The sequence below is a fragment of the Wyeomyia smithii genome, chromosome 3 (genome assembly GCF_029784165.1).
Source record: "Wyeomyia smithii strain HCP4-BCI-WySm-NY-G18 chromosome 3, ASM2978416v1, whole genome shotgun sequence".
Lineage (NCBI taxonomy): Eukaryota > Metazoa > Arthropoda > Insecta > Diptera > Culicidae > Wyeomyia > Wyeomyia smithii.
In genome coordinates this window covers 22,054,394-22,077,043 of record NC_073696.1, presented here as the reverse complement: position 1 = coordinate 22,077,043, position 22,650 = coordinate 22,054,394, and the positions used below count along the sequence as shown (strand labels likewise).

Here is a 22,650-nt window from a genome sequence, read left to right as displayed (position 1 = left end):
CGGAATCCCGGGATGTAAAAGCAATTTTGAAAGAAACGTAAAATAACTGCAATTTATTTAATTTAGAATTTATTTTTGTCACATAAAATGAGAAAAGGAATCGAATTCCTAAAACAATATAAAAAGATGATCAATTCACGAAAAATTTAATAAAGTTCATTAGTTTGGCTGGTAATTTTTGTTTCACAAATTGCATCAACGAAGATCCTGCAGGAGGACTACTTAGCTTCGACACTTTACGAGGATTTGGGTGTGTAGTTACCGTTTCTTCAGAGGATAGTCGTTTTATGGTGATTTTGTGTTTGTTCTGCAAGTGTCGTAAAAGGCCACTGGTAGATGAACCCTTGCACGAGAGTTGCTGCGGACATTTCAAGCATTGCGCTTCGTTATCGCCGGGCAGCTTCTTGAAATATTGCCAGACTCCTGCCATTTCTGCAATAATGAATAGTTGTAATAATAGATTTGAAACTGCTGCTGGATGACAGACAAACCTTTTTCAATACGATTTTTCACGACTTGTTTTTTACGGCGGTGACAAACTATTAACTGTTTTCATTCAAGTGCGGAATCTCTAATTAGAAGTTGAAGAAGCTGCAATCAAACTTATAAACTACGATCGCTTGTGCACGTCCTTTCATATGCGCTGATCCTGTTTTCCCCAGTCTCGTCCTCGCGTGGTGATACAATGGCGATCTTTGAATTGTGCAAGGAATTCGCCTACTTCTTGCGTCTTCGCGCGAGGATGAAATGAATAAATGATGAATGAATAGAATGCGTTGGTGTAGCATTTTGCTTTTCTCTTTCGCATTTCTAATGAACTATGATCACTTGTGCAAATCCTTTCATATTATACTTTCCCCAATCTAGTCTATGTGTTGTAAAACAATGGATTCTTTTCATTGGTGCTACCATTTCTCCTACTCCTTGCGTCGTGGCGTGATGATGGAATGATGAATAATGAGAGTGCGTTGGTATGGCATATTCCATTCTTCAATCCTATGAACTACGATCACTTGTGCCTTTCATGTCCTTTTATATCCTTTCATATTTTACTTTCCCAATCTTGTCTAATGTGTGTAAAACAATGGTTTCTTTTCGTTGGCGCAAGCATTTATCCTACTCCTTGCGTCGTGGCGTGATGATTAATTGATGAATAATGAGTGTGCGTTGGTATGGAATATTCTTTTCCTCAATCGCATTTACTATAAACTACGATCACTTGTAAAAGTCGTTTCATATTCTACTTTCTCCAATCTAGTTTTTGTGCGTTGGAAGAATAGTATTTTTCGAATCGTCGCATGATGATGGAATAAATGTGCGTTAAATGTCTTCTAATGCGCAAACCGCATTTTTTTATCATTCTAAGTTACGATCATCAGGTTTTATTTTAGCCACCATTATAGTCTGCAGGTTTTTAGTTTTATTTGGCCATCAGAGGGACTATCATACAACTTAATGCATATGACGGTTGGCATAGGATGGCTGTAAAGAATACTTGCGGATCATATTTTGTGGCTATCAAATAAAACCAAATTATAATAAAAGACTTTAATGTAAGTTAACTAAAAACGAAAACAAAACAGTCTTAAGTCTTTGAAGCATTTCGATTGTTACTTGGGATAGTTAAGGGTTAACTGATGAATTATGATTGAACACGTGGTTTCAAAGTTTGGCTGCCCTATATGTTACCTTTTCATTTGATTGTAATCAAACTTAAGCAACCGTTACGTTTTAATTTGTAAAACAACCAAAATCTATTATCTCAAGTATTACACGACTTATTTGAACATAACTAGTGTCATACAAACGAGTCATCTCTCAAACTTATAAATAACAAACTTAATAACAATTTGATGTACTGTTCAAAAGTTTTGGAAAAAAAAGACTATTCAACACTATACCTGCTTTGATCAATATATATGGCCTCAACATGATTTAAATGTGGTTCGAAATTAAGAGTCATTTCTTTTATTTCGCTATTTCTTAAGCACTAACATTACGTCAAATTTCATATTTTATACTTTATTTACAACATCAATATTTTAGAACCCAAAGAGTGAATATAACTTTATTGGATTTAAGCATTCATGTAAATCTACTTTTGCAAAGAATAAGTTTGAATGAGAAAGGCTGAGTCTGACCACTAGGTGGATTAATTTAGGTTTTTAGTCTGAGCGATGCTGTTTTCGACACAATTATAATACTACTTAAGGACTTCAAGTTCGTCATAGATATTTGTTCAAAATTGAGCTTTTCAAATGAGCTACCGGCTTGTGAATGAAACCGAGCCAGTAATAGTTTACCACCTTGATCACTAATAATGGTCACCCAATCGGGATTGGTCAACATTTGTTAAAGAATATGTTAAGTCTAATTGGGATATTCAGGACAAGCTCGCTAAAATCAAAAAATAAAATTCGGATTATATGAGAAGGTGATTTGATGATTTGCAACTTGCAATTATTTACGTTTACCCTAGAACCTTGTTGAAGTTTATTTATGAATAAATGTCTGTTTTCTGCTGCTTAGTCTTGAATTCTTACTATTTATTCAAACTTACAAATACCTAATCGCAAAAGTTGGATGGTGAACACCCACATTCAAGTTGACCACAATTAAGCTCGAAACATGGATAACGGATGTGTCTTAGCTGTGAAGCATCTTTTGTAAAAAATAAAACCATGTTTTTTCGTAATTTGGTCGACCAAAATCATTAGAATAACGAAATATTTACCAGTTATATTATCGTCTTACATGTTCGTACATGTATTGGGAAAGGATTTGGAAAACTGTTAATTCTGCTTCGACCCAGTTAACTGCATTCGCTGGATAACTAATGTTTATGCGAAATCAACACTTGTGCGGATTAGGAAAATCACTAAGGCTCGAACTTTTGCGTGTAGTAACCACTTAGGTTCATAAGAGCAATATAAAAGACTTTACGAAGTTTATAGTGATTCTCTCTGAAGCTCGAACGAACATCATAAATATAAAAGAACTTTTTTTTTCATATTACACTAAGGTCGCTTTTTACGCGGTTTTTTTAAGCGGATTCCGGAATTTACGCGGTTTTTTTACACGGATTCCGAAATTTACGCGGTTTTTTACGCGATTTCAGGAATTTACGCGGTTTTTTACGCGGATTCCGGAATTTACGCGGTATTTTTTTTTTGCGCGGATTTCGGTTTTTCTTCACTCGGATTGCAGAATCAACGCAGGTTTTTTTACGCGGATTCCAGAATTTACGCGTTTTTTTTACGCGGATCCTGGAATTTACGCGGTTTTTTTACGCGACTTTAGTGTGTATGCATTAGAACGCAGTTTTATCGTGAAACGCACCAAGAAGGACATATTTATTTTTTAGATTTTTCGCTCAAAATAGTAAACAGTATTTCATGAGTATCTTAAGACACAGATCTATGTAGTAGCTGGTAGACCATTGCACTTCGAATCAACTGATCAACCATAATTCGTCCGTTTAAAATGTCTTAACTGCTAAACTTTTTCTATGAAATATATCCTTTTTTTATTTAAGGTACAACCCTTAGGTCTGGATGAAAAACTTTCCAAACCCACTTTGACTTGTTGTTGCATGCAGGCGTTTCTATTATGTAAGGCAGCCTGTCTTATGTCAATGTCTTTCTTGGTATAGGTTTGGGAATACATACACTCTATTGAGGTTAATTGATTTAATGGTCTCTTTGCTCCAGATGACGTTTACCTCTGTAGCCGGCACCGCGGTTTCACTTGCTGCCGTATCCAAAACAAAAATGAAATTGAATTGTTTTGTGGCTGTCTTTTGTATCAAGTTGCACTAAGATATTTTAATTAAGGCAGTGGCTACGAAGAGGCTATAGACAAGGGCAAATAGTGCATTCTCCATCTGTGATATAACAGTTCAAATAACAATTTTCTGCATTTTACGATACCATAGATAATTTTACAACTGATTGCTGCAATTAGTAAGACTTGCGCGAAAAATTATGTGATTCAGGCTCACTAGCACAGAAATTCTTCAGATAAACTTTGAGGTTAATTCTGTTTGTCAATGCCATTTATTGACAACTGAATAATTTTTTTTCAACATGGCAAATTTTTTTATAGTTTTGGATGATTAACAGTGATAATTAAATTCTGCACGCAGAAGTTGGATGGTGCGAAACCAGTACAAAATTGTGCGTTTTTAGCGCAATTGTTGATGTAATTCAGAACCAGTACAATGATTGCGTGTTGGGCATAACGCAATTAATGCTCTAGCGTTTCTCCAATGTGGCAGCTCCAAACTACTACACCTAAACAGTTTCAACTGGTATCAAGCAGCATTGCTAAGCGAGCGAGAAGCAAAACCGTTCTTCTCCTTTCTGCTTGAGGACGAGACATATGCTACGCTTTTCAAGTCTTTTGCACACACGCTTTCGAGATACTTTTTCTTCTTCATGCATTCCTCTGAATAGCAGCAAGCACGCACCGACAGTATGAGTGAGACTAACAACACTGGTATCAAGTATGTACAGCGCGGGTGTCTCGCTCATTTCGTGAAGCAACGAGATATCGCCTTGCGCGTCGCAATCCGAACCGAAAGAAAAGCGAAAGAGCAACCTGCAAATTGTATGTGACGTGTCTAGTCTTTTCGCACATACATGAAAATTCTACGAGCGAGAGAGAAATTTCTCTCGTCGCTTGAGAAAAAAGCGCGTGCACAAATAATAATTATTCACAATTTACAAGTGTTGCCATAAAAAATCAGCAACGCTTTTGTGGCTTTGTGGAATGGAGGGTTTTTCTAGTGTAGCTAGCGTTGATTACAAAATATTGTGAACAGAATTTTGTTTCGTTTTTCTGCAAATCATTCAATGGTACTTTTTAATGACCAAATCCATCGAGATAAATCGATCGAGTATTATAGCTATTTAAATATAGTGAGTTCACAAGTTGTTGTTTGCTGCTTGCACTGCTCCATGAGTAGCAGTCACTAATACACTCGACGTGAGAAATAAAGTGTCGGTATATGATACATATTCTGATTTCATTCTATGTCAATGTATTCGCAGTACAACTGTTGCGTTATACGTTTCACACATTTATTGTACGATTTCTGTGCAACATTTGTGCGAATCGGGAAGACACAATGATTGTACAAGACTTCAACTTTTGCGTGTACATGAGGTGATTTATTAGCAATTGTGTATATATGAAAATTTCAATTGCTATACTGCTAGCCACACACGCTATATAGCAAGCCACTCATGCTATTAACTATATAGCATATATAGCAAGCCACGCACGCTAGCTGCACGTTATGTAGCAAGCCACACACGCTATATAGCAAGCCACTTACGCTATATAGCAAGCCACACAAGCTATAGACATGCACATACACGCTATAAACACACACACACGCTATAAACACACACACACGCTATACAGCTAGCCACGCACGCTATATAGCAAGCCAGGCACGCTAGCCACACACGCTATATAGCAAGCCACACACCTCATATATTAGGGACACACAACGTTATGTGCACACACACTATATATACATACGCTGGATGATGGTGGCATCTCAAACCACCTGGCGGTGAGTCTCTTTCAGCTTCGGGTTGTATTCACCCAACGATATCTGAATCGGATTACCGCTGGTGGGGCCAACTCAGATCGAAGGGAAGCCGAACTGAAAGAGGTAAGAACTGCAGCTAACCATTACCACCGCCGCTGTTGCCCGATGCTGATCCACTTCGCCTACTGCCATCGGTGTTGATGTCCGCTGCTGCTGCCTGCTGCTAGTAAACTGATTTGCTTAAGGAGAAACAGTCTCTTATATAGCCCGAAGAGTGCATTCCCGGCTAACTAGGTACTCCACTCTGTCGTCCTTTTTAGGGAAAGGCAGCACGACCAATCAAAAGTCGACATCTGCGTTTCGACAATGTTCAACAATTTTCAATATTACAATAGTTTGAACAATCAGATTACAATTTTCTGCATTTGGACGGGTGCTTAAATGATTTCCCAATCGATTGCTGCAAAAATGACAGAAATCGGTTGGTAACTGACTGGGTTTAAAACGTTTGAAATTGGACAATTTTTGTGACGCTCTCGATGTTTTCGGTTTTGAAATTGGATCCCTGTATTGAAATTGGGTCCCTGTAATTGTTGCCGTAAGACGTATTCTATGTCAAAAATCTTTGCGTCAACCAAAATCCGGAGAGTTGTGATTTTGTAATAGAGAGCCTTGTTTAACACATATTTCGACCAATCAGGACGGAAAACAAGGCCGAAGTTAGGATTAGTAAAGCGGCCAATGTATATAATTTCACGAAGATGCGAAAAATGAACAAGGACATAGGTGTGATTTAGACTTACAAAAATAAAAATCCTTATCCAGACGCCTTCGTGCTAACTTCGCGTGCGCAGCACTTCGATTGTCACTTACCACGGTGATTCCGTCGCAGTCGTGGAGATGAAGAGGTACACTCGGTCTCCGACAAAAGTGGCTGTTACACCTCCTTCCTCACCTTAACAATCGTGGGGACGTGGCCGGCGCCGTTACCGATCTATACAAAGCGGTAGCTACTGAATTGTTGTACACTGAAGATAGCAAGCCAATCTCAAGTACCAATATCCGTGATTCCGTCCTAAACTTCACTCAGATCGATCACGGAGGAGCAAAAGTGGTACATGTACCATTAAGTAAATTTATCAGGTTACGCGATAAACGAAAACGAAACGAAACGAAATTATATTGGCTATAACTCTGATATATTATTGCGTTCTGCATCAATTTATACAAAAAACCTAAAAAGTGAAAAAATGGTACATGTATTACTTTTGCTCTCAACGGTTCAATTAGTTCTGAACTATTTATGATCGCGTTCCTTGTATTATTACTCAACCTGTTCATTGTATCATTACTTAGTCTGTTATAAAATTGTGTCTAATCTTTTCTAGCTATTCATAAAATCTGTACTTATTTGTTCTTTTTGCAAAAAAAAATCTGTAGTATAAAGTGCAGAATTTGTACCGAAAACAACAAGAAAATCTGTACGTAATCCGAATTAAACAAACTTGCTGAGTGTGCCCTTGTGGAAAAAAATCATTGAAAACACACACAAGAATTGTTCACTCTATCATGTCGTGAAAAGAAAACCTTGTCAATGTTTCTTATTTCTAACACAATTCTTATTTTTAAGTTTTACTAGTTGCAATAACATGAGAACTCCTTCGTGCGCTCCTAGGAAAAAACTTTTCTTGCCAAATTTTCATAATTAATTGGGTTGTTTAGCTATATCAGCTTTTTATATCATCTGAAAGATCTGCATTTTTTAAGTCAAACGTGATTTAAAAAAAAAATTATACCGTTGTCCCTCGCTTTTTAAATCACGGTTCAAAACTGCTCGAAATCTGCTCGAATCGCTACATGACAGTTCGCCCATATACCAACTGTCATTGTAGCGATTTGGAGCGAATTTAAATTCTTTATTTAAAAATCGAAGGATTATGAGATGAAGTTTTAATAAATCACGTTTTGCCTAGAAAATTACACTCTTTCAGATGATATATAAAAATCGAAAATCCGTGAATAGCTAAACAACCCAATTGCAGGATAATTAAGTATGAAAATCTTGAAAAAAAATCACATGAATTTTAAAACGTGTGCAATTCAATTTCAACAAAAGTTAAGTTGTTTAAAAAAATCACTTTGATTTAATTTTGTTTCTGTGGAAAAACTGACCAAAGATACTTCAAAAGGCCAAAAGAAGAAAGTGTATCAAAATAATGCTTATAATAGCGAAAAAATGCTCAAAAAATTATGACAAATGTAAGTTGAAAAAGATGAAATATATGAAAAAGATCTAAGAATGAACTCATAATAGCGAAATCACCTTCCAAAAAACCAAAAAGAAAGAAACTAATCACAATAGATAAAATGTTCGCAGTGATGAGTTCAACCAGAGAAAAAATCTCAACTTTACGCTTCTAAAAATAAAAGAAGAAAATATTCTCAATCCAATTAAGCTCAAAATAGTCAAAAAAAACTATCAAATCTTTAAATGATCGAGTTGTTATTTCATCCACGAGAAGCGTCTGAGTAACTAAGGAACTCTAAAAAAAATAAAATATATCTCCAGTCTAGAGCCCAACCACGTCGGGATTTCCAATTCAGAAAAAAAACTTATAGGAGACAACTGTCAATCGAGCGGTGGATTGTTATCTTTCAATACCCGCTAATCCATCACCAATCTGATTAACAAAAAAGTGCTGATAGCAAACCGCGCTTTACACTGTATAAAAAGAAAATTGCGCTGTTTGTGCATTGCTTTCTCCACCAAACGAAGCATGAATACTAATTCTCGCGGCCTGTCGCGAAGGCCACAAACGTCGTTCATTGTTTGACATTTCCATCGAACTGCATTTCCATATTTTCCACCGGGGGCAAAATCAAACCGACTTACACAAAAAAGATCATGTCTCCCATCCCCCTCGCTTTCACCGTTGAATGCAAAGAATGCAAACATGTTACCAGCGCACGCTGTGGGAGGAAAAGTGACACAGGAGCCACCGCCGCCGCCGGCCGCGGGAGTGGTGGCAATTTTTCTTTCATTAATCGAAATTGAATTTGTCACTTTTGTGACTCCAGAGTTAGGGGTGTCGTTTTGCTAGTCAAGACGAGTGTTCGTGTAGGATTTCACCACAAAAGCCATACAAAAAGAAAGTGCAAACGAATGAAAAGTGGAAAATCAAACAGGTGGGAGGCGACCGTCGTGGAAAAGTCTCGAGCGAGGGTGTTTTGCTTCTTTTCGGCAGGTTTCTTGCCTAAAGCAAGCAAACCAACGGAAATCACCGTCGGTATTTTACCCTCGGTGCGACCGTAGGGATTGTAAATTGGCACAGGATGTCACCCGACGGTCGGACGGATTTCTTTTTCCCAGAGGGGGTGTAAAATTAAATTATGCGGCAATTTTGATTCGAGATTATTCATCAGGTTCGGGATTTTGGTGCGAGTGTGGGAATTTTGCAGTTTGAATTCCAAAAGTCAATTTGCGTTTCCCGACGAGAAGCATCCGGGAAATCGTGAGATTTCTGATGGTTTATTTTTTTGTTGGATGTGCGTCGCGGCACTGTTTAGGTTTGGTTTACTTACCGTCGCTTGGTTCGCGTTTCACCAGCTGGGGTGGCGTCGATAGGCGGTAGCAATAGGCAGCGGCTGCCGCTGCCGGGTGGCTCGAAGGAGTTGTCGCAAAATCGAAGAACGCCGAGCGCTCGTTCCGATGGGTTTTACCTGCAGAAACAAGGCGGGAGTTGAAATTTTTGGTGAAGAACGCAGAAATTAAACATCCGCTCGAAACTTTGCCCGGCGCGTTTACCGGAAAGTTTCATGTTTTTAGGGTTGACGAATGTTGTTAAGTACATATGCTGTTGGCGTGGAAAAAGACGGTTCGTCGTAAGATTCCCGCTGTGCAGACATGCTAAAAGTGGTTCTTAGAACATGATGTGTGCACTGTTTTGACTGATACGAATATTGGACGTTTTCTTTAAGTAGAGAGCGACTTTGAGAAACAATTTGTTATAATTTTAATGTAAATTTTGTCCTAGCAAAAAATTACATTGAGAAATTTTAATATACTGATTTTATTTGGTCAAAAAAGTGAAAAACAATTATAAGTTATCAGCGCGGACAAAAGCAGAGAATTTTACATGAAGTACCCTTTTACCTTTGTTATACTAAACAAAGGTTATAAAATCGGTCGAAAAACGCAAAATAGATCCATGATCCGGAGGGCCGAACCGTATATACCATTCGACTCAGCTCGACGAACTGAGCAATGTCTGTTCGTGTGTATGTATGTGTGTATGTGTGTGTGTGTGTGTGTGTGTGTGTGTGTGTGTGTATGTATGTTGTCTGTTTGTATGTGCCGCAAAATACTAACGCACCTTTCTTGCAGAACGCAGTATCCGATTTTAATGATCTTATACGCAAACGAAAGCTACTGTGCTCCCCCAGAATGCTACCGAGTGGATTTTTGATTAGTGGCTTAGATTTATACCAGACATTTAACTTTTAAAGCAAAATGAATGGCACGGAGGGCCATGTGTTGTATACTATTTTACTCAGATCGACGAATTGAACAATTTATGTATGTTTGTGTATGTGTGCCTATACGTATGTATGTGTAAATATGTTGTTTATATGTGTAGTATATCAAAATCGACCCAAAAAAGAGAAATAACAAAAAAACACTAATTTTACAGAACGCTTATTCCGATTTTGGTGTTCGCATGCTCAAATGAAATCCCCAGAGATCTTTGAAAATCATACTGAGTGCGATTTTTTATTGGTTGCTTGAACTGTAGAGTTTTGACCAAAGTATATTTTAAACATGGGATGTTTTACTTTCTAGATAATTTTTCTCTCTCACTGCTCTTCCTTCTTCTCTATCCCTCTTTTTTCGTATCGCTATTTATTTCTCAAAGGAAATCAACAATAATGGACAACTTTTCATAATCTTCACACTCTTCGTAGTGCGTCTTAACTGGTATAAATAAATTACCCCTTAGCTTTTTCTTGAAAACTTGAACCAAATTTTAGAGGAAACTGCAATGCTTACTTAGCTCCTTTTATTCCGAAGCTTTCGTCCTCACCTCTTATAAAATATATACTAAATTGTACGTTGAACCTAGATTTGCGAAGAGTAAGAAACATTTACAGCTCTTGGGAGCCAAGCATTGTAGCAAAATCTGATCCCACAGTTTGCACATTTAACACAATTAGCGATGCAGATATTTTGAAAAGCTTCACCAAAGATGTATAGACCTATTTACGTACGAATGTGTTAGTGCCACCCGTTGAGAAAAATACAAATAAATCGCTGTTTTGTTTGCAATGCTACGTTTTGAACAGCTGGAAAATTGTACACGTTTACTAGTGTGCGCAGGTGAAAAGTCACTTTTCTCTATGAATGATACAATATGCTCATGTAAGATATGAATATTGCTTTCTAATTTAAGACTAAGTGCAAACAGAGTATCCATGTTATTCCACCTGTCGTTATCGCAGCAAAATTTAAAAAGTCATTATTTCGGATTTTTTCACACAGCCTAGGCCTCCGAAAACAATAATGTTCTCGTCTACACTCTGAAATTCCAAAACTCTCGAAGATCGTGAAGAACCCTTATTTTCAGATAATGCATTTGAGATAGAATTAAATTGACAACTTTCATCAATAGCTATATTTTTTTCCTGTATAATTCTAAACTATATTTCGAGAGCAGGTTTGTAGAAGTTTGCTGCAATTCGTAAAAAAAACTTGATGCTGATTCATAAATCTAGGTCCAGCGATTTCTGAAAATAAAGCGAATAAGTTGAACCGCATTAAACTAACATACATATTTGCTGTTCTAGTGTGAAATCAGCATCATTGTTATCCATTACTGTCTCCCAACGTTCGATTATCTCAAAAAATACCAATTACTTCTAGCCAGCATTTAAAAATTGGTTTGTGATCGAAAAATAACACTCATATACTCCAGTGACAACATCCATAATATTTGCGAAACCCACGTCAAGCTTTAATTCAATGACCGTGTTTGGTTCACCCTCTGAAAACTATCCTTTAAATTCTTTTTATTCTTTATTGAAATTGGACTTACTTTGGTGTACGATTTGTGGTTTACTGGTCTAATAAGTATAAAGTAATAGGTAGTTAGTATAACAAAGGTTTCTGCACCACTAGGTGGATTAATTCAGGTTTTTTATAAAAAATCTAGTCCAGCAGCAGCTGAAAAAAATTTAGATTAACTTCTTGTTGTCGAAGACACTTGAATCTAAAGAAAACAAAAACAAAATGATACTATCCTGGTTCTTCGAATTCTGTAATGTACCCCAAGGAAGAAAATTAGATTCGCTACTTTTTTTACAAGTTCATGAACCAGTGTAGTTGAACTTTTTCTATAATATTTTTCATCAAACTCATGAAGAAATTAATATTGTTCTAGAAAAATGTGTTTCCATTTATTCAGGTCATTACAAATTTTGCTTTTTTTATGTCACCCCCCCTTCAGAAGTGTCGAAGTTGGAAGGGGAAGAACGTGTGTCGTTAAAAGAAAATCGAAATAATGTTTTATTTTAAATATTCGTTTCTTTGCACTTTTTTCGCATTTTTTCATTGAAAAAAGTCCTTTTTACCTTTGTTATACTAAACAAAGGTTATAAAATCGGTCGAAAAACGCAAAATAGATCCAAGATCTGGAGGGCCGAACCGTATATACTCTTAAAATATTGATCAAAGAGTACTTTTTATATGCGACATTTAACTTTTAAGGCAAAATGAATGGCTCGGAGAGCCATGTGTTATACACCAATCGACTTAGATCGACAAACTGAATAATTTCTGTATGTATGTGTATGTGTGCCTGTATGTATGTATGTGTAAATATGTTGTTTATATGTGTAGTGAATCAAAATCGAATCGAAAAAAAAACACTTTATTTACAAAACGCATATTCTGATTTCGATGTTAGCAGGCTCATAAGAGAGCCCCAGAGCTCTTTGTAAATCATACTGAGCAAGATTTTTTATATTGGTAGCTTGAACTTTAGAATATTGAACTTTCAGACATGGGATATTTTACTTTTAGGATAATTGCTCTCTCTTCCTCTCTCTCTATTTTTTTATTCGTATCGCTATTCATTTCTCAAAGAAAAATAACGACCATCGACAACCTTGCATAATTTTTTAACCCTGAGTAGTGCGGCTTAACTGTTGTAAATAAATGAACCTTTTATTTTTAATAGCTCTTTCTGAACAATTTTAAATAAATTTTAAATAAATTGTAGAGGAAACTGCAATGCCTACTTAGCTCCTGTTCTCGCATGTGAAGCTTCCGGTCTTACTTCCTTGAAAATATATATAAAATTGTACGTAGAACCTAGATTTGCGAAGAACAAGAAGCATATACAGCTTTCTGGAATCAAGCATTGTAGCAAAATCGAACCCCACAGCATGCAAATGTAACACAATTAGCGATCCAGATATTTCGGAAAGCTTGACCAAAGATTTATGATATGATACACTATGCTTATGTAACATACAAATATTGCTTTCTTATTTAAGATTCAGTGCAAACAGAGTATCCATCCATATTATCTTACTTCTTGTCATCGTATCCAGTTTTATGAAGTCCTTGTTTCGGATTTCACCATTCTGCTTAGGCCATCAAAAAGATTAATGTTCTCGACTACTCTCTTGAAAGCCAAAATTTTTAAATGTTGCAAAAACCTTCATTTTCAGATAAAACAATTAAAATAAAATTGAATCGACAACTTTCATCAGTAGTTATATGAATTTCAATAAAACATGATTCAAGTAACGTTTATATAATTGAGCGATTCTAGCTGAAACCAGGCCACTAGGTGCACAAGGTCTCTCGAATTTAATATAAATTCACATAGTTGTTAGAAATAGAGAAAAAGTGATAATGTAATTTTCGTTTGATCGAATTTGATGACCCCTCGGTCGCCAAGGAGTGAAACAATTTCTAGAAAAGTTGAAATTCTAGCAAATCTTGATGTTTTATTTGAGCTATATCTCTAAAATTCGTTATGGAACCTAATACAAGAAGTACTTTTCTGTAAAGAGGAATGGTAGGGCTTTCATTTGAAGCGATCAGCCGCCATCTTGGATTATATCAGAAAAATACATTTTTGACCCTGTTCGCAACTACCGATTTTCAATCTAAGACAAGCATTGCAAAGCTGAGAAAAAAATTTTAAGATGCAATTGAAAAATTAGGTGAGCATCAGTGTATTCCTATATATTTCTGAACTATAATTTTAGAGCAGATTTGTAGAAGTTTGTCAGAATGGCGAAAAAACGCTTCTGAAGGCAAAAAAAAAGAAATTGATCCCGCTTCGAGCGAGAGCCAGGAAAAATGCTTCTAATGTACAGATAAAAATGATCCCAAAAAAGGTCAAAATGAAAGTCTTTCTAATTTATTAGGGATTTTCGGCTCATCAGTCAGCAAGCATTGGGAAAACGAATGTGTCGCTACTTCTTCTCCAACGTTTCGACAATTTATTTTGTCTTCATCAAGAAGTATTAGCTCTACGTTTTGTTGTCATGTTATTGTCAATGTTTAAATTGAAAAAAGTCACTGTTGTTCTTAGTGTCACTGAAAAACTCTTCTACTCGATCGCATAGGAATTTACATGTAATACTAATTTGTACGTCTTTTTAAAAATTGGATTAAATAGATTAAATTACGCTGTTCGATTTTTGTCGTGTACGTTTGAAAAAACTTATTAGTAGCGTAGCGACACTTTCGTTTTCCCAATGCTTGCTGACTGATGAGCCGAAAATCCCTAATAAATTATACATTAGTCCGATAAAAGTCTTTCTTTAGTTCAGAATAGTGAAAATTGATTTTGAAGTGCAGACAACAACAGTAATAAACAACGCTTATAATGAGGAAAGAAAAAAGCAAATAATTCTTTAAGAAAAATAATTCATGTTTAGCTCGGAATAGTAAAAAATTGCTTCTGGAGTAAGAACAGAAAGAAAGAAATAAAATCATCCTGGAAAAGAATAAAAAGGTATAAAGCGCTCCTCAAGTCAAAAAAAAAAAAAAAATAACAAAATGAGGTTAAAATAACAAATAAAGGTCCAAGAATACCAATTAAGAAAATGATTCTAAACTTAACCCCGAATGGCGCAGAAAAAAAGATCACATAGCTTCCCTGTCTATTTTCACTAATTTACAGTTCGTTTGTGAAGAAATGAAACACTTTGAAGGAATTCGAAAAGTTTTGTTTGGGTGAGGTGCAAATATTTAGCTGGGAACAATGCACAGCAGAGTAGAATAAACAAAGACGTAATCCCACAATTAAACATCCTCCCTTGAGGAAGAAAACGTTCACAGCAAAAATCATATTTTGTTAATTTAAATTTTCCGCACTGCAGAAGGTGGCCCTCAAGTGCAAATGGACTTATGTTCCGCAATATAATCATATCATAACTGGTATCAGAGCAGTTCATCGGAAAACATTGACTGTAACTTTCTTATAAGTTCACATTATTACGCCTGTGGGGCATCAAGCGTGGCTGGTAAACGTTAATGTTTAATAATAATATTTACTTTATCCCAATAATGCACTGGGAGCTGCGAACTGGGAGTAGCTTTTCCAGCAGCCTCCTGCGATTACGAGCAGCACATTCGGGGGTGGTAAACATTGACAGAAGAAGCAACAAAAGAGCACATGTTTCTACTACTAGGGTGCTCCTTCAGTATTGTATTATTTTTGGTTTGTTTGCTGTCTTCCGCTCTAGGCAGACTGTAGAACTGTGGAAGGAAAACTTACCGGTGTGCCTTAAACCGTAGCTGTCACAGCTTTCGTCCAGGCTGAGGCCATCGTGTGTAACGGCCGCCGCTGCTGCAGCCGCCGTCCACAGATCCCGCGGATGAGGATGCGTATGTGGGTGATGATGGTGGTGGTGATGGTGGTGTGGATGGGAATTCAAACGGTATTCGCTGCCCAGACGGTACTCCGAGTAGTAGTCTACGGAAAAGTAACAGTTAAATTTGATTATCGTTTCGGTGATAATTGGGAAGGTCAAAGCTAAGTGAGATTTACCATTGTGTAGAGCCGAGGTTGCATTGTGATGGAACGGATTCATCTGGGGCAGCGTTGTGAGTGCGGTTGCTGTGCCAGTTCCTCCGGAACTGGGTGGCGGCGGAGACGCAATGCTTCGTTTACTACTGCTGCTGCTATTGCTGCTGGTGGTGCTGCCATTGGTAGTGATACTATTACTGTGGTGAGGAAGGTGCTGTTGCTGCTGTTGTTGCTGGGGATGATGATCACCACCACTGAGTGGATGGCTGTGGCCACTGTCCTGCAGCAGCTGTTGTTGCTGACCGACCGGAGGATGATGATGGTGATGATGGTTATGGTGATGCTGCAACAAATAGACGGCCGACGCTGGCGAAGACAGTGAGCTGGAGAGGAAATCATTTGCTTGTGCTTCATCGCCGCTGCTGTTGTTGCTGCTCCTGACTAGCAGGGAACTGACGTTTGTTCGATTGTCACCCCCGCTGACAGCGAGCACTACCGTCGTTGGGGAAGACTTGGAAGAGGACGGCGATGAGTCTAGCATCAAGGAAGATGCGGTTGAGCCTTCCTGCTGTGAACAGATTTTGCAAGAAAATCGGTGGAAAAAAATGAGAAGAGGCAGAAGAAAGGAATTACTTTTGAGTTCAATCAAGTTCATCATTTATCAACAGATGGATTCTTCACTACTGCGGGTTTTATCCAGTCCAAGGTGGAATCACAGCGAGGGGTTATTGCATTTAATATTTCTATTAGAGACTGGTCTATTAATTTTACGCTGACATTGTGATGTTTGACATGTTGTACAAACTGATTTGGAGGGGATACGGCCAAGTGATCAACCTGTATTTGAAATTTGTTAAACGTATAATTTGACATGATACATTACGCAGCTGCATTTCTTTGATTTTTTTGTCGGGTTACTTTAAAGTAAAATAAAGGTATTTAGGTTGAAGTTTTAGGATTCTGTGCTTAAAGATTTCAACTGGAGATTATGGATTCTAGAAAGAAATAGCCAAGCTAAGTTCAAAGTCCAAGAAAATTGAGAATTTGTGTTTTTTGTTTCCACGCATTTTTTTTTTCAAGTAAAACTCTTCATTTAGCAGTATTCCACAAATATTATGCTATAATTATAAACTTTTCATATCCACACATATTTGTTACCATCTTTAAATGGCAGTGCCCAATTTTATTTAAACTAAATCATTCCCTTATATGTTTTTAAGTGTCCTGCTGTTTCACGTAACCTCCATTCTTTATACTTTCTAAAATCTCTGACATGTTCGAAAATGTCGGTCATAAGTTTGTTTTTATATTTAAATTCCAAAAAATTACGAGTAGCCATTGTTTCTCTAGCTGGTTAGCTTTTTTAATTTATGGATATTTTTCTAAGCATCCAAACCGATTTTTTTTTGGGTTTCTACGATGAATTTTAATATTTTTATGTTCTCTTACTATAGAACGGATACTAACAAATGGAGCAACTTTCCCTTGGCAATCAAGTCGCTGGTATAACGATTTGTCGTGAGCAAAGTTTATCAAGTTTACAACAGCAGATTTTATCAAGTTCACAACAGCAGATAAATTTAAAAAAAATTGATACGGTCATTCAACCTGGACAAAAAATGCTTAAAAATTATATAACTTATGAACATACATCGTACACCATGCTATAAAAGTTAGTATTTCAATTCAATGTAGAATATTTTCGGCAATTCACAAAATTTATCGTCTGCAGGAAATACTAATATAATTAAAAATAAAACTACCGTGTATATATAACGGTCATAAACTTGGGCAACCGATTTTCGAGAGCTCAAAAAAGAAAATAAGAACACTGATTCAAATGTTTAAAAAATATATCTCAATAAACATTGCAAACCTATAAAAACCTGATTTTTCTCCCATCGATAACCAACTATGTATCTTAAACGCAGATAAATCACGCGACCCAGACGTGAATCGCGAGGCGCGAGACGCGTTGTTGTAAAATCAATCCTCAGACGGAAATCGCGAACTCACCTCCGGCGGAAATTACGTTTAACCTTTGGTTACGCTATACGCTCCTCTCGATGTCGGAGGCTTTTCCGCAGTGGCAAAAGTGTGATCGATAAGGACACCTTCGGCCGGCCTCAATGGCGTGATGCACGGCACATTAAAGAGAATGAAATATAGATGTCACCTGAGGGCGTCTCGGGACGCGGGGTTACATTCTCAATGGTTCGAACCAACCGCGCTTCATCATGGCTTTCCGAATCGGCAGGGCAATTACCTAATGAGTTTGCGTCAACAATACCTGTATTGTTTTACACACATGTTTGTCCTAGTATCCCGGCCGGCGGTTTGGCAAACATTCGAAGAATGGAAGCTACATGAGCGATGACCCGGGACCGTAGCCAATTATGTTTACCGGAACAATTACACTCGTGCAGGGAGGGTGGGAAATGTCCTTTGTGAGATTGTGTCGCCACCGCCGCCGCCGTCGTCGTTGTCGTGGGGTGTGAACTCGATGTCTTTGTGTCCTTCCTTGACTTCACACTTGCCGATTGGGATTCCCTGCTGGCACGCTCCTGTGATGATATGTGCTAAATATTGTGTCATTCACTCGATGACACTGACTGCGGATGAATGGTTTGGCTCAACCGAAAGTGTGTATTCCCTCCGGGTGCTGACCATTCTTCCGGGGGTGGGTGGGTGTTTTCCTTAGAAGCTGTTGCTTTCTTCCACAGTAATTCCATTAGACGACAGCGTTTTCTGATCGGTTTTAAGGCATTCAACTTGTCCGAAAGACTTCACCTTCTGCTTACACATGGAAACAAAATACTTCCTAATGTTTGGTTGTAAAATTCAAATCTCTTCGCAATTGAAGTTTTCTTGCTATTTTGGGAAGTTTGGGCTGAACGTGTCGTTTGATGTACGAATCTGTATTCTCATCGATTTGGAAAAATCTCATGTTCCGATTCCATCACATTGAATTTGATAAACGTGTTGACTGTTATTTTTAGAAGTTTTCTCAGAACTCTGGTGCTTCCTTCAGTTTCTAGTTGTTGTCTCTACTGTATTGTATTATAGTATTTTTATCGTAGGAATACGTCTTACGGGACGATAAGTGTGTAAAATAAAAATCAAAAATTTCAGATGTATTTGATAATAGAATACAACTATTCTAAGCGCCTCCACGAAAAATTGAAGGAGTTAAACCTTTTTTTCAAAGCAACGCAAACAGATAAATCAAATCGCTTACACCATAACAGACACAAGATTTTCTATTTATTACTAGCTGACCGGGCAAACTTCGTACCGCCGCCTTGAGTTTTATTGACTGTTGTATTGCAAAAACTGAAATATCTAACTGCTGCTAGAAAAACATACCTACGATATGTTTCGGCTCTGATTTGTTTTTAGTTTTTTTTTTCAATCCTGCGCTCGTAAAATTCTACGTTTTTATTTCATTGAACATTATGAAGCACCATTAAACCATAATCAAATCATTTTAATACATTTCTGAATATAAACAGTCATTCTTTTAAATATTCTGTAGGAAATTATTACATTATTTTTCCAATTATTCAAAAGCTTGGCTTAATGCAAATATAGTAATACCCTTCTGCCTGGCCAATCTCACTGGAACGAATTTTATAAAAAACTTCAGAATTCTAAATAATTCATGCTTAAAATTCGGAATATACGAAACATGTGAAAGTGGTCAAGGCGGTCCTAGCCACTAAATTCTATATATTCCACAATGTCGGGGTCAGGGTCACGTGAATATGCGACATAGAGCTGTCCATGTGAGAAGCATGAATACTCGGAGTTTATGCCACAAATTTTCAGTGACTGTCCTTGGGTTTTATCAATAGTCATCGCGAATGCGCGACGCACGGGAAACTACAGACGTTTAAAATTAAACGGCAAATCGGTAGGAGTAATCGAGATACGCGGGATTATTACGACTTCTCCTTCGTAGTTTCCTGTCAGAATTGTCGCTTCAAGGACATTTGCTATCGGGTAGTGGCAGCAATGCATCTGTTCGGTGGTAAATTTGACCTTGAATCTATAAAGTAGTAGTATTTGAAAATATTTGATTAGCATTTTTCTCTCAATTGAGTGTTTAAGTTATTATACTTTATTTTTCTTTTGTTCGAAACTCGTTTAAAGACTATGGAAACTAAGTGTGTAACTGACGATTTTGAGATATATGGGGTGTCGAACGTCGTGCATTCCGAGCTCGTCTTGTTCTTAACCGATCAACTTCCCTTCGGGACTCGTATATTTCCTGACTTTTCAATATTCTATCTTCAGTGTTGCGGAGCCTGGCACTTTTATTGACCTGCTACTACTCGTGTCTTAAAAACTAGAACAAAAACAACGAATTTAATTTTAATTCAACGGCATGTTAAGTATTTGAACATTCCACTTACAACAACTTCATCTGAACAAAAAACACTTCGACCACAGCAGAAATTTGTCAAAGTCAACTGGAAGAAATGCAAGAATCAGTTTGATCATGTAGATTAGGGAACATTCCTTTTATAAAATACCCTTAGCGGCATCTTCGTTAGGAAGCATTCCCACTACATGTGGAAGAAAATCATTCGAAACCAACTGAAACCAGTATGAATACTCCTCTGAATTCTTGCAAAAACACATTATTATTTTTAATCTATTATGTTTATCACTTACCGACAGTGTCTTCTTCTTTCTTGAAAAACAGTCACAGCACAAATTAACAGAAACCGACGTTGAATTTAAGTGGCATCAACAGAAACCAATACGAAAATCACATGGAACTATTCCATAAAATATTAAAAGAATGAAGGCTATCGTTAAAGTACGCCCCGGTGATGAAAACTTGTTTCGAATTTTTCCGATCAAAGTCAACAAAAAATCGTTACTCACTAAAACTCACAGAATCCCAGAAGGGCGGGAAATATCAAGGGTTGGTTTTCAACGTTTTATACCTTTTCCAGTTGATTTTCGTTATTGCCATGGCATAGTGACAATATGGTTTTGTCCTGAACAAAAATTCTCGCTAAACCTAATGGCCAACTTTTTCTTGGGTATCTTTTTTTTTTTAAACATACATGATACCAATTGTTTTTCACGTGACCATGTGACATAAAGCTGTTTATGCGAGAATATGCATGTTTTAGGTTCAATGCCACCAGTTATCAGGGCTTTGGGCATTATCGAATATCACCCAACTGCGGAGCGCGAAGGTACATACAGACGTTTGAAATTAAATGGTAAATTGGTAGGTACACGGTGCTTCGAAATTTTAGCTTTAATGACATTAATATTTCATTTGCTTTTTGAGGCAGATCTGCTGCCTAAGCACAGTGCAATTGACACTTCGCATCATTATAGTTTTCAATTCAACATTCAACAATTAATTGTAAATCCAGAGATTTGTAGGAATGCAAAAGTGCCTATTTAACGAAACATGAACAGAGATCAATGTTTTTTGAGAAGCAAAAACTACACGTTTCTTTTACCAGCTAACAGAATCATGGCAGCATGAGCAAATGTTAGATCATTGAGTCAGTGTGCATTTTAGAAAAAATTGAACAGATTGATTAGATCCGAGCAATGGTAAATTGAATCATCGCACATGTAGTGTTATTCACGTTCTTTCTTTTCATTTATCAAATAAATAAAACGATTATATGCAACTTTGCTCAAATAAGCCAGAAATTTAATTTACATTATCAAGTATATGCCCTTGAATAAAATCAAAGCCACGTTGAGAGAATTCACATGCATGTCGAGTTTGCTGCTGCCGCGCTATAGCGCTTTTGCATAGAAAAGGTGTAGTAGGCAGCGAAAACGAATATCACTTTATATGTGAATCATTAAAAGGCGCTTGTTTATTCAACAACGACGCCTCAATGACGACGCTACAACAACTTGTCTACCGGTCATAGCCTACAATCATAGTAATCTAATGACGTTGTTTTTGGAGTAAAAGGCGGGAGAAGGCGAAAGTGTATTTCAATTTTTTTTTAAACTTTATCAGTTGATTAATGTTATTCTTATGGCTTATTAACTCGTCGAAGATCAAGACAAAACAAACACAAGAAGAATCATTCAAATCCGTTGAATCTATTTGGAGTGAAACGCCGTTATACAGACACCAACTTATTTTTATTTAATAGATGAACAATTCGTTCTCTCTCTTTAGTTCGAGTTCCAGTTATCAAAACTACCCTTAAATTTTAACAAAGAGATATTCTTGCGAATTAAGAGTATGTTTGATAAATGGTAGGCGTTTGAGCAGACCGTACCAAGCGCCATTTAAGAAAAAAATACGTTATTAACACCAGTGGATGTAAAAATTAACAATTTGTTATCAGTACGTCTTGAACTGTCCTACAGATCAGACGTTTTTTCGGTTGCTTGTGGACTGCCTATAGCTTCAAAGTTTGTGTTTTGTCAGTGTGTCTTTTAAAGACTACCTGAAAGTTATTTCCCATCAGTCTTTCTCAAGACTACCTACTTTTGAATTTAACATTTGTTTTAACTTTTTTCGTATCACCTGAAATGGCTGGACGAAAGAAGAAACCTCGCATCGCTGCGGGGAGGAAAAGAGAGGCATCTCTTTCTGACACTTCGAGTGTCTGTAGTGACAATCCTTTTGATATTTTGCCTGAGCAAAAAGCTGGTGAAATGGAAGTTATTAATAATGAAACTATACAAAATATAAAATCTTTAAAAAAGGAGAAAGTTCCACCTATTGTGGTAACTATTTCTTCTGAATTTAATATATTCAAAAAGGAACTTTCAACGTTTGTTTCTGACGTTAAAGTTACCTATCAAATTGGCCGTAGAGGTGAATGCCGCTTATTAGCCGACTCAGTAAAGTGTCGTGATCGTCTTGTTCAGTATTTAACTGACAAGATGTACAAATTTTTTACATATGACACCAAGAACGCCAAGCCGTTCAAGGTTGTCTTGAAAGGTCTCACCAACGATCAAACCGTTGATGAGATCAAACTTACTTTAACAGAATTACTTGGCATAGCCCCTACCCAAGTAATTCTAATGAAACAA

At 37.0% G+C, this 22,650-nt stretch overlaps 1 protein-coding gene across 3 annotated transcripts in view; it reads right to left on the bottom strand.

Annotated features, from left to right (window-relative positions):
- The window catches only part of LOC129731715 (ETV5-related protein Ets96B), a 62,300-nt gene that overhangs the window by 15,063 nt on the left and 24,587 nt on the right, over positions 1-22,650 (bottom strand). Inside the window, exons 2-4 of one of the 3 annotated variants that reach the window (XM_055691934.1) lie at positions 15,628-16,174; positions 15,355-15,552; positions 9,143-9,280 (exon numbers count right to left, since the gene is read on the bottom strand). In XM_055691934.1, coding sequence (XP_055547909.1) covers positions 9,143-9,280; positions 15,355-15,552; positions 15,628-16,174 — 883 coding nt within the window. The remainder of the gene's footprint in view (positions 1-9,142; positions 9,281-15,354; positions 15,553-15,627; positions 16,175-22,650) is intronic. The other 2 variants (XM_055691935.1, XM_055691936.1) reach the window with 2 other exon arrangements.